The following is a 12086-nucleotide window of genomic DNA, read 5'->3' as shown; positions in this document are numbered from 1 at the left end:
GCTTAACTTTCTTATCTGTCTATAAGCTTTTGAATCAGTCATTAACCGGAAGATTCAAAAGCACCTTTCCACTTTTGATCTTCTATCTCATCGCCAGAATGGCTTCCGCAAGGGGTGTTCTACTAGCGATCTCCTAGCCTTCTTAACTGACTCTTGGTCCGTGTCCCTGAACATCCACTAGTGAGTGTGTGCCGGGCGTGCGTCGAGAGTTGTGTCCTGTCACCCGGGGCGGCTGGCGCAAGTCGAGTAACCTGAGGGCGAACACCCGAGGCCTTCACACACAAGAACTTGTAACTGAGCTCAGGGAGATACGAGTAAATGTACCAATCCCCCACACACACAGGTAATATACACCTTTAGATTATTAGTTTTCACCTGTATGCTATACCTTCACACGCCGGCCAATCTACGGAGAGAGAGAGAGAGAGAGAGAGAGAGAGAGAGAGAGAGAGAGAGAGAGAGAGAGAGAGAGAGAGAGAGAGAGAGAGAGAGAGAGAGAGAGAGAGAGAGAGAGAGAGAGAGAGAGAGAGAACGGGAAGAGGACGGAATATAAATGAGAGATGAGAGAGGTAAAGGATCTGAAAAAAGGAACTGGAAGGGAGAGGGAATGAAGGGTATGAAAGGGGAAGAGAAGGAGAAGAGAGAGCGAGTATAGCAAAAGGAAAATTAAAAGAATGAAGTGAAATAAAAGATACGGGGAGGATGGAAGAGAAATGGAAGGGGAGGAAAAGACAAAAAGGACAAGTGTTAAGGAAAATAAGATGAATGGAGGAGGAGAAAAATAATTAAAGGAGTAGAAGGAAAAAGGGAAAAAGGGAAGACATGGAACAATAATGAGAGACGAGAGGAAGAGGTAGGAAAAGGAAAAGAACGGGAGAGAGGAAAAGGTAAAGAAGGAAAACGATAAGGAAAAGAAGGAAGAAAATAAATATAAGAAAACTATGTATTAAGTAGAAATGAAAAAAACGAAACAATAGAAAAAAAACACGTCCAGTACCAGTGAGTGATATCATTTATTATAGAACTGTAAATTAATACACTGATAAATATTAGTAAATACAATGACTCAAATTTGCTGTTGTTCTTTAGCTCACATACTCTTCCTGTTGAGTAGAGAAAATAATGTAATACAAATATAAATAATAATAAGTAAACATACCTTATAGAATTTCACACCTAAGCTTATTCATTCTTTCAGCTTTTCAGTGACTCAAATAATGCTGTTCTTCTTTGCCTCATAAGATACCATTCATGTTGCGTACAAAAAAAGTAATTAAAAAAATAAATAGTAAACACACATGTGGGTTGGTAATTCTCAGACATTTCAGCCGCTCACAACAATCAATTCCAAAGGCCAGAAATGAGATTAGTCGGGTTTTCATGAGTTTTTTTTATCAGGCTCGTGGTGCAGCAAAAGGGTCAGACTACCACCAGGGCCATAAAATTACCCCTGGAAGTGCCCCCAACTCCTACGAAAGCCTTGTCAAATGTGTGAGCTTGGGAGGCTAAATGTTTAAGAATATAGTAAACACAGCTTGTAAAATTACTCATGTACTCTTTATTGATCTCAACTTAATCATAACTAGAAATTCCTGCTATTCTTTACCTCCGAGTTCATGTTAAGTAAAGTAAACATGAAATAGAGAAGAGAGAGAAAGGAAAATGGAAGGACAGAAAAAGAAAGGAAGAGAAGAGAGGGAAAGGAAAAGACAAGGACAGAAACAGAAAGGAAGAGAAAAGAGGGAAAGGAAAAAGCAAGGACAGAAAAAAAGGAAGGAAGAGAAAAGAGAGGAAAGGAAAAAAGCAAGGACAGACAAAGAAGGGAAGAGAAGAGAGAGGGAAACGAAAAGGCATGGAGAAAAAAAGGAAGGAAGAGAAAAGAGAGAAAAGAGAAAAGGCAAGGACAAAAAGAAAGGAAGAGAAAAGAGAGGGAAAGGAAAAGGAGAGAACAGAAAAAAGAAAGGAAGAGAAAAGAAAGGGAAAGGAAAAGGAGAGAACAGAAAAAAGAAAGGAAGAGAAGAAAAAGGAAAAGGAAAAAGCAAGGACAAAAAAAGAAGGAAAAGAGGGAAAGAAAAAAAGTAAGGACAGAAAATGAAAAGAAGATAGAAGAGACGGAAAGGAAAAGGCGAGAAGAGAAAAAAAGAAAGGAAGAGAAGGAAAAAAGTGTAAAAAGAAGAAAATGAAAAACGAGAAAATTAAGGGCGAAGTAGGAATGAAAGTTTAAGTGAAAAGATCTAACTAACTTATAACTAACTAACTAACCAGCATTCCTTTTAAAATGACACACCTGAACTTATTAATTAACCTCAAGAAATTAACAACTCCGATCACTTTCTCTTTATTGCTACTTCACGCCAACACTTTTCATTAACCATCAACTGCAAAATAAGTGTAATAATAAATGTTTTAAGTGCGGTCATTGTTGTGTTATTAGGCTCGTAGTTAAAACGCACATACAATAATATTTTTCCTGTGTATTGCTACGCGTCATATTGCAACACACACACACACACACACACACACACACACACAGCAGGTATAACACATATATATTTTTTGTTTTCTGGTCTTTTTTCCACACACTCTCTATATAAAAGTTCATTCTATTCGCTCTCTTATTTATTTATTTATTTACTATTTATCTATTTATTTTTTATCATAGTTATCGTTTATTTACCTTCAGTTACTTTTCTCAGCGTATTTTCATGTTTTTTTTTATGTGTGTGTTTCTCTACAATACACGTTCGCGACACGTCTGTAACTTGTTTGGTCCGCATTTGAAAGTTTTAATGGAATTCGGGAAGGGGGAGGATTTACCTTTGGGGCCTTTCCTCTTTTATTTGGTTGGTTTCCTATCGTTTTTCTACAGCGCTGCACTTTTTTCCACTTTTTCCCCACTCTCATATCCCGTGGCTAACCTCACCTCCCTTTCCTCTCCTCTCCATTATTTATTTTATATATTGTTAGTTAGTTAGCCTTTCCTCTTTTATTTTGCGTTCTTATCTTTTTTTTAATAAAGCGCTGGACTTTTTCTCACTTATTCCCACTCCTTGATCCCTTGGCCAAGTTCTCCTTTCTCTCCCTTTCTTTCTGTCATATCTTTTATATATTGTACCATTCCTATCAGCCCCCTGTTGGTTAGTTAATCTTTTTTCTTTCACCTGTTTTTTTATCGTTTTCATACAGCACTCCACTTTTTTCCACATTTCCTACTTCCTGATACCTTCCCCAACTTCTCTCTCTTCTTTTTTTTTTCCATTATTTCTTTTATATATTGTTAGTTATTCTTTCCTCTTTTATTTTGTTGTATTTTCATCGTTTTTCTACAGCGCTGCACTTTTATCCACTTTTTTCCCACTTTCAGATACCGTGGCTAACCTCACCTCCCTTTCCTCTCCTCTCCATTATATATTTTACATATTGTTTGTTAGTTTTTGTTAGTTAGCCTTCCCTCTTTTATTTTCTTGTTCTTTCATCGTTTTTCTACAGAGTTGCACTTTTTTTTCCACTTTTTCCCACTTCCTGATTCCTTGGCGAACTTTTCCTCTCTTCCCTCTCTCCTATCCATTATTTCTTCTATATATTATAAGTTAGTTTTTGTTAGTCTCTCCCTTTTTATTTTGCTTTTTTTTTTTTAAAGCGCTTGGCTTTTTCTCACTTATTTCCACTTCTTGATCCCTTGGCCAACTTCTCCTTTCTCTCCTTTTCTTTCTGTCATTTCTTTTATATATTGTACCATTCTTAGGAGCCCCTGTTAGTTACTTAATCTTTTCTCTTTCACCTGGATTTTTTCATCGTTTTTATACAGCACTCCACTTTTTTCCACTTTTCCTACTTCCTGATACCTTCCCCAACTTCTTTCTCTTCTTTTTTTTCCATTATTTCTTTTATATATTGTTAGTTATTCCTTCCTCTTTTATTTTTTTTTTCATCGTTTTTCTACAGCGCTGCGCTGTTATCCACTTTTTCCCACTCTCAGATTCCTTGGCTAACTTCACCTCCCTTTCCTCTCCTCTCCATTATATCTGTTATATATTGTTAGTTAGTTATTGTTAGTCTCTCGTCTTTTATTTTGTTTACTTATTGTTTTTTTTAACAGCGCTGCACTTTTTCCACTTTCTCCCACTTTCTGATCCTTGGCAAACTTCTCCTTTCTCTCCTTTTCTTTCTGTCATTTCTTTTATATATTGTACCATTCTTATGAGCCCCCTGTTAGTCAGTTAATCTTTTCTCTTTCACCTGTTTTTTTTTTCGTTTATATATCGCATTCCACTTTTTTCCACGTTCCCACTTCCTGATCCTTCAACTTCTCTCTATCTTCTTTCATTCCATTATTTCTTTTATATATTGTTAGTTAGTCTTTCCTCTTTTATTTTGTTGTTTTTTTCATCCCTTTCTTCTCCTCTCAATTATTTCTGTTATATACTGTAAGTTAGTTTTTGTTTGTCTCTCCTCTTTTATTTTGTTTTCTTATTTTTTTTTATACAGCACTTTTTAACACTTTTTCCAACTCTCAGATCCCTTGGCTAATCTCACCTCCCTTTCCTCTCATCTCCATTATTTTTTTTATGTATTGTAAGTTAGTTATTGTTAGTCTTTTATTTTGCTTTTTTTTTTATACAACTCTGCACTTTTTTCCACTTTTTTCCACTCTCAGATCCCTTGGCTAACCTCACTTCCCTTTCCTCTCCTCTCCATTATTTTTTTTTATAAAATCCAGCATTTTTAACTTTTATTTTCTCTCCTTTTCATTTTTTTCTATCTTTTGTACATTTTTTTTATATATATTCACGTTTAACACCTTTATTTTATTTCCTTTTCTTTCCTTTCCTCTCTTTTCCTTTCTTGTCCATTATTTGTTGTGTATAGTGTACCATTTTTACTCTTTTTTTCTCTCGTTTTTCATTTTATTCCTTATATTTTGTGCAATTAGATTCTTATGTATATTGCACGCTTCTCTCTTTCCTCTCCTCTCTATCATTTTTTTTTATATTGTACCATTTCTAACATCTCCCCTCTCGTTAGTTAGTTACTTTCCTCTTTTACGTTGTTTGTTTTTATCGTTTTTATACAGCGCTGCACTTTCTCCCGCTCCCAGATCCCTTTCCTCCCTTTTCTCTCATTTATTTCATTTCCTTAATATATTCCTTCGTGTCTACCAGCTCCCCGTTCGTTAGTTAGTTAGTGTTTCCTTTTTTCTTTTGTTTGTTTTATCGTTTTTATACAGGGTTGCACTATCTCCTACTCATCAAATCTCTCCCCTCCTTTTTCTCTCCTTTCTTTCATTTCCTTTATCTATTGCTTCGTGTCTACCAGCTTCCCGTTCGTTAGCTTGTTAGACTTTCCTCTTTTATTTTGTTTTCATCATTTCTATACATCTTTTTCACTTTTTCCCACTCTCAGATCACTCTCTTTCCTTTTCTCTCCTTTCTCATATTTCCTTTATCTATTGCCTCGTGTCTACCAGCTCCCCATTCGTTAGTCAGATAGTCTTTCCTCATTTATTTTGTCAGCTCTGCACTTTTTCCCACTCCCATATCACTCTCCTCCTTTTTCTCTCCTTTCTTTCATTTATTTTATATATTGCTTCGTGTCTACCCGTTCGTTAGTTAGTTAATCTTTCCTTATTTATTTTGTTTCATTATCGTTTTTCTACAGCTCTTCACTTTTCCCCACTCCAGGATCACTCTCCTTCCTTTTCTCTCCTTTCTCATATTTCCTTTATATATTGCCCCGTGTCTACCAGCTCCCCGTTCGTTAGTTAGTTAGTCTTTACTTTTTCAATTTGTTTTATTATCGTTCTCATACAACGCTGCACTTTCTCCCACTTCCAGATCACTCTCCTCCCTTTTCTCTCCTGTCTTTCATTTCCTTAATCTATTGCTTCGTGTCTACCAGCTCTCCGTTCGTTAGTTAGTTAGTCTTTCCTTTCTTATTGTTTGTTTTTATCATTTTTATACAGGGTTGCACTTTCTCCTACTTCCCATATCACGTTTCTCCCTTTTCTCTCCTTTCTTTCATTTCCTTTATCTATTGCTTCGTGTCTACTAGCTCCCCGTTCGTTCGTTAGTTAGTTAGCCTTTCTCATTTATCATGTTTTCTTATCATTTCTCTACATCTTTTTCACTTTTTCCCACTCTCAGATCACTCTCCTCCCTTTTCTCTCCTATCTTTCATTCTCTTTATCTATTGCTTCGTGTCTACCAGCTCCCCGTTCGTCAGTTAGTTAGCCTTTCTTATTTATTATGTTTTCTTATCATTTCTCTACATCTTTTTCACTTTTTCCCACTCTCAGATCACTCTCCTCCCTTATCTTTCCTTTCTTTCATTTTCTTTATCTATTGCTTCGTGTCTACCAGCTCCCCGTTCGTCAGTTAGTTAGCCTTTCCTCTTTTATTTTGTTTGTTTTTATCGTTTTTATACAGGGCTGCACTTTTTTCCACTCTTATATCCCTCCCCACCCCTTTCTCTCCTTTCTTTCATTTCTTTTATGTATTGCTTCGTTTCTACCAGTTTCGTCAGTTAGTTAGTATTTCCTCTTCTATTTTGTTTTATCATCGCCTTTATACAGCTCCACCTTTTCCCACTTCCCGATCCCTCCCTTGGCCAACTTCTCCTTTCTTTCCTCTCCACCGCATTATTTATTTTATCTTTCGTTTTTATCCCTTTTTCCCCCACTTTCGTTTTTTTTTTTTTTTGTATATGCAGTGTTTTTCTTTATACGAAACACTCACTCACTTTCCTTTCCATTATTTCTTTCCTGTATTGTGGCATTTTTACCTTTTTTCTCCTTTTAATTTTTCCATATTTTGTACATTACGTTTTTTTTTTATATATTTATGTTTAGCACTTTTATTTTCGTTCATCTCCATTATATATATCTTGCATGATGAATGAGAGCGAGGAGGAGGAGGAGGAGGAAGAGGAGGAGGAGGAAGAGGAGGCGGAGGAGGAGGAAGAGGAGGCGGAGGAGGAGGAGGAGGAGGAGGATAAAGAGTTACAATAGGAAGAAAAGTTGTAAAATAGACGGTGATAAAAAAAATAAAAAAATATATGAGGACATCGACGAATACGAGAAGAGGAGTAAGATGACGAAGAAGAAGAAGAAGAAGAAGAAGAAGAAGAAGAAGAAGAAGAAGAAGAAGAAGAAAAGAAAGAAATGAAAAAGTTACGGGAAGAGAAAAAAAAGTGGAAACACGAAAGACTGAAGAAGAAGGAGGAAGAAGAGGAAGAGGAGGGGAAGGAGGAGGAAGAGTATTGTATGGAGAGGAATTTAGAAGAGAGATATAGATGTAATGGTCTTTGTTATTCATCTCCTCCAGCAAAAGAATAATTAATGAATTGGTGAACTAAATTGTCGTTTGCTCGTTTTGTTATGGATTAATTTTATCATTTGTTTATTATTTTTCTCTTTGGGATTCTTTTGTCACGTTCATTTGTATTTTTTTCTTTGTTTATTTGTATCATTGTAACGCTTTTTTTTTCTCTCTTTTTTTCAGACCCTTTGGACAACTGCTTCTTCGTGTGATGCAGAGCGAGAGGGTAAGTGTGAAAACTATTATTGATATTATTATTATTATTATTATTATTATTATTTTTATTATTATTATTATTATTATTATTATTATTATTATTAAACTGACCACTGATTTCGTATAGGTGTCCCTACTACTACTACTACTACTACTACTACTACTACTACTACTACTACTACTACTACTACTACTACTACTACTACTACTACTACTACTACTACTACTACTACTACTACTACACACACACACACACACACACACACACACACACACACACACACACACACACACACACACACACACACACACACACACACACACACACACACACAATTTATGTACACACGAAAGAGACACTATAACGAAACCTCCTTCCTCCTCCTCCTCCTCGTCCATGTCTCTTATATATATTTTTTTCTTTTTCGTGTTTTCCCTTTTTTTCACTTTTTCCGCTTACCGTAACTTTGTTTTTCTTTTCTTCTTCTTCTTCTTTTTTTCTTTTTCTTTTTCTTCTTCTTTTTCTTCTTTTTCTTTTTCCTTTTCTTCTTCTTCTTCCTCTTCTCGTATTCGTCGATGCCCTCATATATTTCTTTTTATTACCCTCTCTTTTCCAACTTTTCTTCCTCTGTAACTCTTCTTCCGTCCTCCTCCTTCTCCTTCTCCTCCTTCTCTTTCTCCTCCTCCTCCTCCTCCTTGCACATACTCATTTTTTTGCTGCTTTTTTTTTTTCTTTCTAGTTCTCCTCATTTATATTTTCTTGTTTTTTTCTTCCTCCTCCTCCTCCTTTTTTTCTTTTCTTTCTGATGGTCTTTATTTTGTATTTGTCCTCCTCCTCCTCCTCCTCCTTCTCCTCTTCCTCTTCCTTCTCCTCCTCCCCCCTCTACACATTTTAATTTCTTCCCTTCATTTTTCTTTCTACTTCTCTTCATATTCTCCTATTTTTTTCTGTACACATTCCTCCTCTTTTTCTTCAGGTTCCAAATCCTCCTCCTCCTCCTCCTCCTCCTCCTCCTCCTCCTTCCTTTTCCCACCTGTTTTTTTTTTTTACACTCGTTTTCCTCCTCCTCCTTGGCCTTCTCCTCTTCCTCCTCCTCCTCCTTCTTCTCCACCTTAGAGTCAACCTTTCATCCATCTATATGGTGCCTACTCTTCCATGTGTCCGTGTTTCCATGTGTCCGTCTATCTGGTGCCTGCTTTTCCATGAATCCGTCTATCTGATGCCTGCTTTTCCATGTATCCGTGTTTCCATGTGACCGTCAATCTGGTGCCTGTTTTTTCCTGTGTCATTATTTCCATGTGTTCGTCAATCTGTTGCCTGCTTTCCCCTGTGTCCGTGTTCCCATGTGTCCGTCTGTCTGGTGCCTGCTTTTCCCTGTGTCCGTATTTCCATGTGACCGTCAATCTGGTGCCTGATTTTCCCTGTGTCCGTGTTTCCATGTGTCCGTCTATCTGGTGCCTGCTTTTCCATGTGTCCGTGTTTCCATGTGTCCGTCAACCTGGTGCCCGCTTTTCCCTGTGTCTGTGCGTCCATGTGTCCGTTATGTTGGTGCCTACTCTTCCCTGTGTCCGTGTTTCCATGTATCCGGGGCTCCCATTGTTATACTCTTGAAGTGTCACTTCCACTCGCCTGCTTGTGGTCTTTCTCTTTTTTTCTTTTCCCTTTTTTCAAGATATTTTCAACTTTCCTTTTTTCTTTGCAACATATTACACTTTTCTCTTTTTCTTATCAACATTCCACTTGCGTCCTTCTTCACTCTCTTCTTTTTTATCTTTTTCCTTTTTTTAAGATTTTTCAAGTTTTTTTCTTTTCAACATCATTCTCTTTCTTCTTCTTTTCATTACATTTACCTTTCTTTTCTTAATAGCTCTCGTTTTTCTTTTCAACATTTTATCACCTGTTTTTCCTTTTCCAATTATCATTTTATCAGTTTTTCTTTCTATTTTCAACATCTTCATACCTTTTTTTTCTTTTCAGCATATTACACTTTTCTTCTTCTTCTCGGCATTTTGGGGTGTGGGTGGGTGGTTGGGTGAGGGAGTGAGGAGTGAAGGAAGAAGGGGGATGAAGTAGAGAAGGGGAGGGGGAAGGGATGAAGGAGTGAGGGAAAGAGAGGCGAGAAGGGTTGAAGACGTGAAACAGAGGATATGACGAATAGAAGTGAGGACAGAGAAGGAGAAAGAGTTAGGGAGTAAGGGGAAAAGGAGGAGAGGGGAGTGAATGAGGAAATAAGGGAGTGAAGGATGAGGGTAGAGGGATGAGGAGGAGGAGGAGGAGGAGGAGTAGGAAGAGGAAGAAAAGAAGAAATGATTGAAAAAAGTGTAAGGAGTTTAGCAGGAGGAGGAAGAGGAGAACAACTAAGTTAAAGGAAAATTGAAAGTGGACATCAGTGGGTTTGGAGGAGGAAGAGGAGATTGGACGAGAGGGAGGGAAGGAGAAATGGAAGGAGGGGGAGAAGGAAGAGGAGGAGGTGAGGAGGAGGAAGAAGACTTCTTCCTCCGTTGTCGTGAACGATGGCTGCTGGCTGGTCACCTGAGAGAGAGAGAGAGAGAGAGAGAGAGAGAGAGAGAGAGAGAGAGAGAGAATTAGTAACATTCTTCGTTCATTCATTATTCACACGTAAACCTGATCATTTTGACAGCATAATCTTTCTCCCTTAGTAAATAAGCTCCCTTCCTTTTACCAGCTGTCCTCTACCCTCTTGAACTATTCCTCAGGGTTGCTCAGTGCAGCTCGAGGGCAAGAAAAAGGTGAAAAATACATCCAAGTAATTGATAAATAATGTAAACGCGGCGGGAAATCATTCCCGCCACCACTTCCCTCCCCTCCACACGTCCGCCCCCGCCACCGTGCCCTTCCCTTGCTCGTAATTCCCGGTGATGTGTTCCTGTTACTGCCGCCGCGCCCTCTGATGAACCATTACTCTCGAAAGGCTGGTTTGTGTTTCTCCTTCGTTGATTTTCGTTTAGTTTGACATAAAAATGTGATGCAGGAACGTCCGAACCCTTTCGGAGAAGGACCAACTGTCGTTCATATCAGATGAGCTCAGGGGACTGAGGGTGGACATAGTGGGACTCTTAAGACGGGCTCGATTCCCGGACGGAGTGGAAAAATTTGGGCGGCTTTTCCGATACCCTACGCCCCTGTCCACCCAACAGTGAATGGGTACTTGGTATTAATCGGGGGTTGTGTCCCGTCTTCTGGGATCTGTTCCCTTCTATAATTCCTTCCCCTCCTGTCTCTCTCCGGCATATGACCACAGATGTTGCGCCGACTAAACGAAACTTTCCAACTTTCCAACACAATACGAGGAGGCCTGGCAGTGGCGAGATCAATGAGCGAGGATTCACTTACTACTAGTCTGGCATGAGCTATGGTTTCCGTCTCAAGGGGGTAGCTATGGGCATCTCCAGCCAACTTCTGCCATTTGTGGTTAAGGTTGCTCCGGTTGATGAGCGTATAGTGCGAGTGAGGCTGAAGAGCACACTGGGCTTCATGCCTCTAGTTGCAGTGTTCGCTCCTACCGAGATGTGTGAAGCTGAAGAATGAGATGTTCTACGCCAAACTCGGCTCCGTATTATACCAGTGCCCTCCCCTGGACACTCATTGTCGTGGGCCAGTTCAGTGCTACTACTGACAGTGATAGGATCGACTACGAGCTATGTGTTGGTCCCCATGGTTCTGGTACCAGGAACACCAACAGCTCTTTCCTGAATTTTACAAGATCCGGGAGGTTGAGAATTGCGGGTTCCTGGTACCAGAGACCAGAGATGCACTGCTTGACTTGGTGTAGCGATGCTGGAGGGGTAGCTAAGGAGATTGACCACATCCTCGTAAGTACTTGTTGGAGGATCCTTCAGAACTGCAGGGTTTACCGGAGTGCTGAGTTCTTTGCAACTGACCAAAGGCTTGTTGTTGCAACACTCAAACTTCATGTCAGGTCAAGAAAAATCTCAGAGATGCAACAATACTGTGTTCCATCTCGAGAGGCTGAAGGACCTGGCATGTGCCCAAGAGTATGCAGTGACAGTCTCAAATCGGCTTAGCGCCCTCGAGGACCATGTAAACCTGTGGGACACCTTCAAATGTGAGACTCTTCGAGCTGCCAAGGAGTGCATTGGAGAACGCCCGATATCTAGGGGTGGATTTGCCTCGGCGGAGACGCTGGAGGATATTAAGGAGAGTCGCGCTGCCGGGCATGTTGGGAAGTGGGACCAATACAGGGCTTTGTCACGTAGGACTAGAGCTCTCCTGAGGAGAGACAAAGAGAGGTATGTCAGGGGTCTCGCTGAGGAGGTCAAGGGCCATCTCAATGCGAATGACCTCCGACCTCCAGCTTTTAGCTGCTGGGTTTCAGTTTGTGTTGATTGCATGTGGCTTTGGTTGCAGGTGGCAGCGGTGCATTGTCCGTGAACACCAACTCCGGCTATACGGGCATGTGGCACACTACCCAGAAGCCGACCCTGCGCACCGGGTTGTTTCTGTAAGAGACATTCCGAGTGGAAGAGGTCAAGGGGACGCCCACAGAGTTCGTGCCCTGAGCAAGTCGATGA

At 39.6% G+C, this 12086-nt stretch overlaps 1 protein-coding gene across 1 annotated transcript in view; it reads right to left on the bottom strand.

Annotated features, from left to right (window-relative positions):
• Positions 1-9588: 9588 nt before the first annotated feature.
• Positions 9589-12086, bottom strand: part of LOC126997800 (uncharacterized) — a 35295-nt gene continuing 32797 nt past the window's right edge. The window contains exon 6 of the mRNA XM_050859014.1: positions 9589-10065. Within this exon, the coding sequence (XP_050714971.1) occupies positions 9920-10065 (146 nt within the window). The 3' untranslated portion in view covers positions 9589-9919. The remainder of the gene's footprint in view (positions 10066-12086) is intronic.

The sequence above is a fragment of the Eriocheir sinensis genome, chromosome 13 (genome assembly GCF_024679095.1).
Source record: "Eriocheir sinensis breed Jianghai 21 chromosome 13, ASM2467909v1, whole genome shotgun sequence".
NCBI lineage: Eukaryota > Metazoa > Arthropoda > Malacostraca > Decapoda > Varunidae > Eriocheir > Eriocheir sinensis.
The sequence above is the reverse complement of the archived record's forward strand: the minus strand, read 5'-3'. Positions and strand labels throughout refer to the sequence as shown.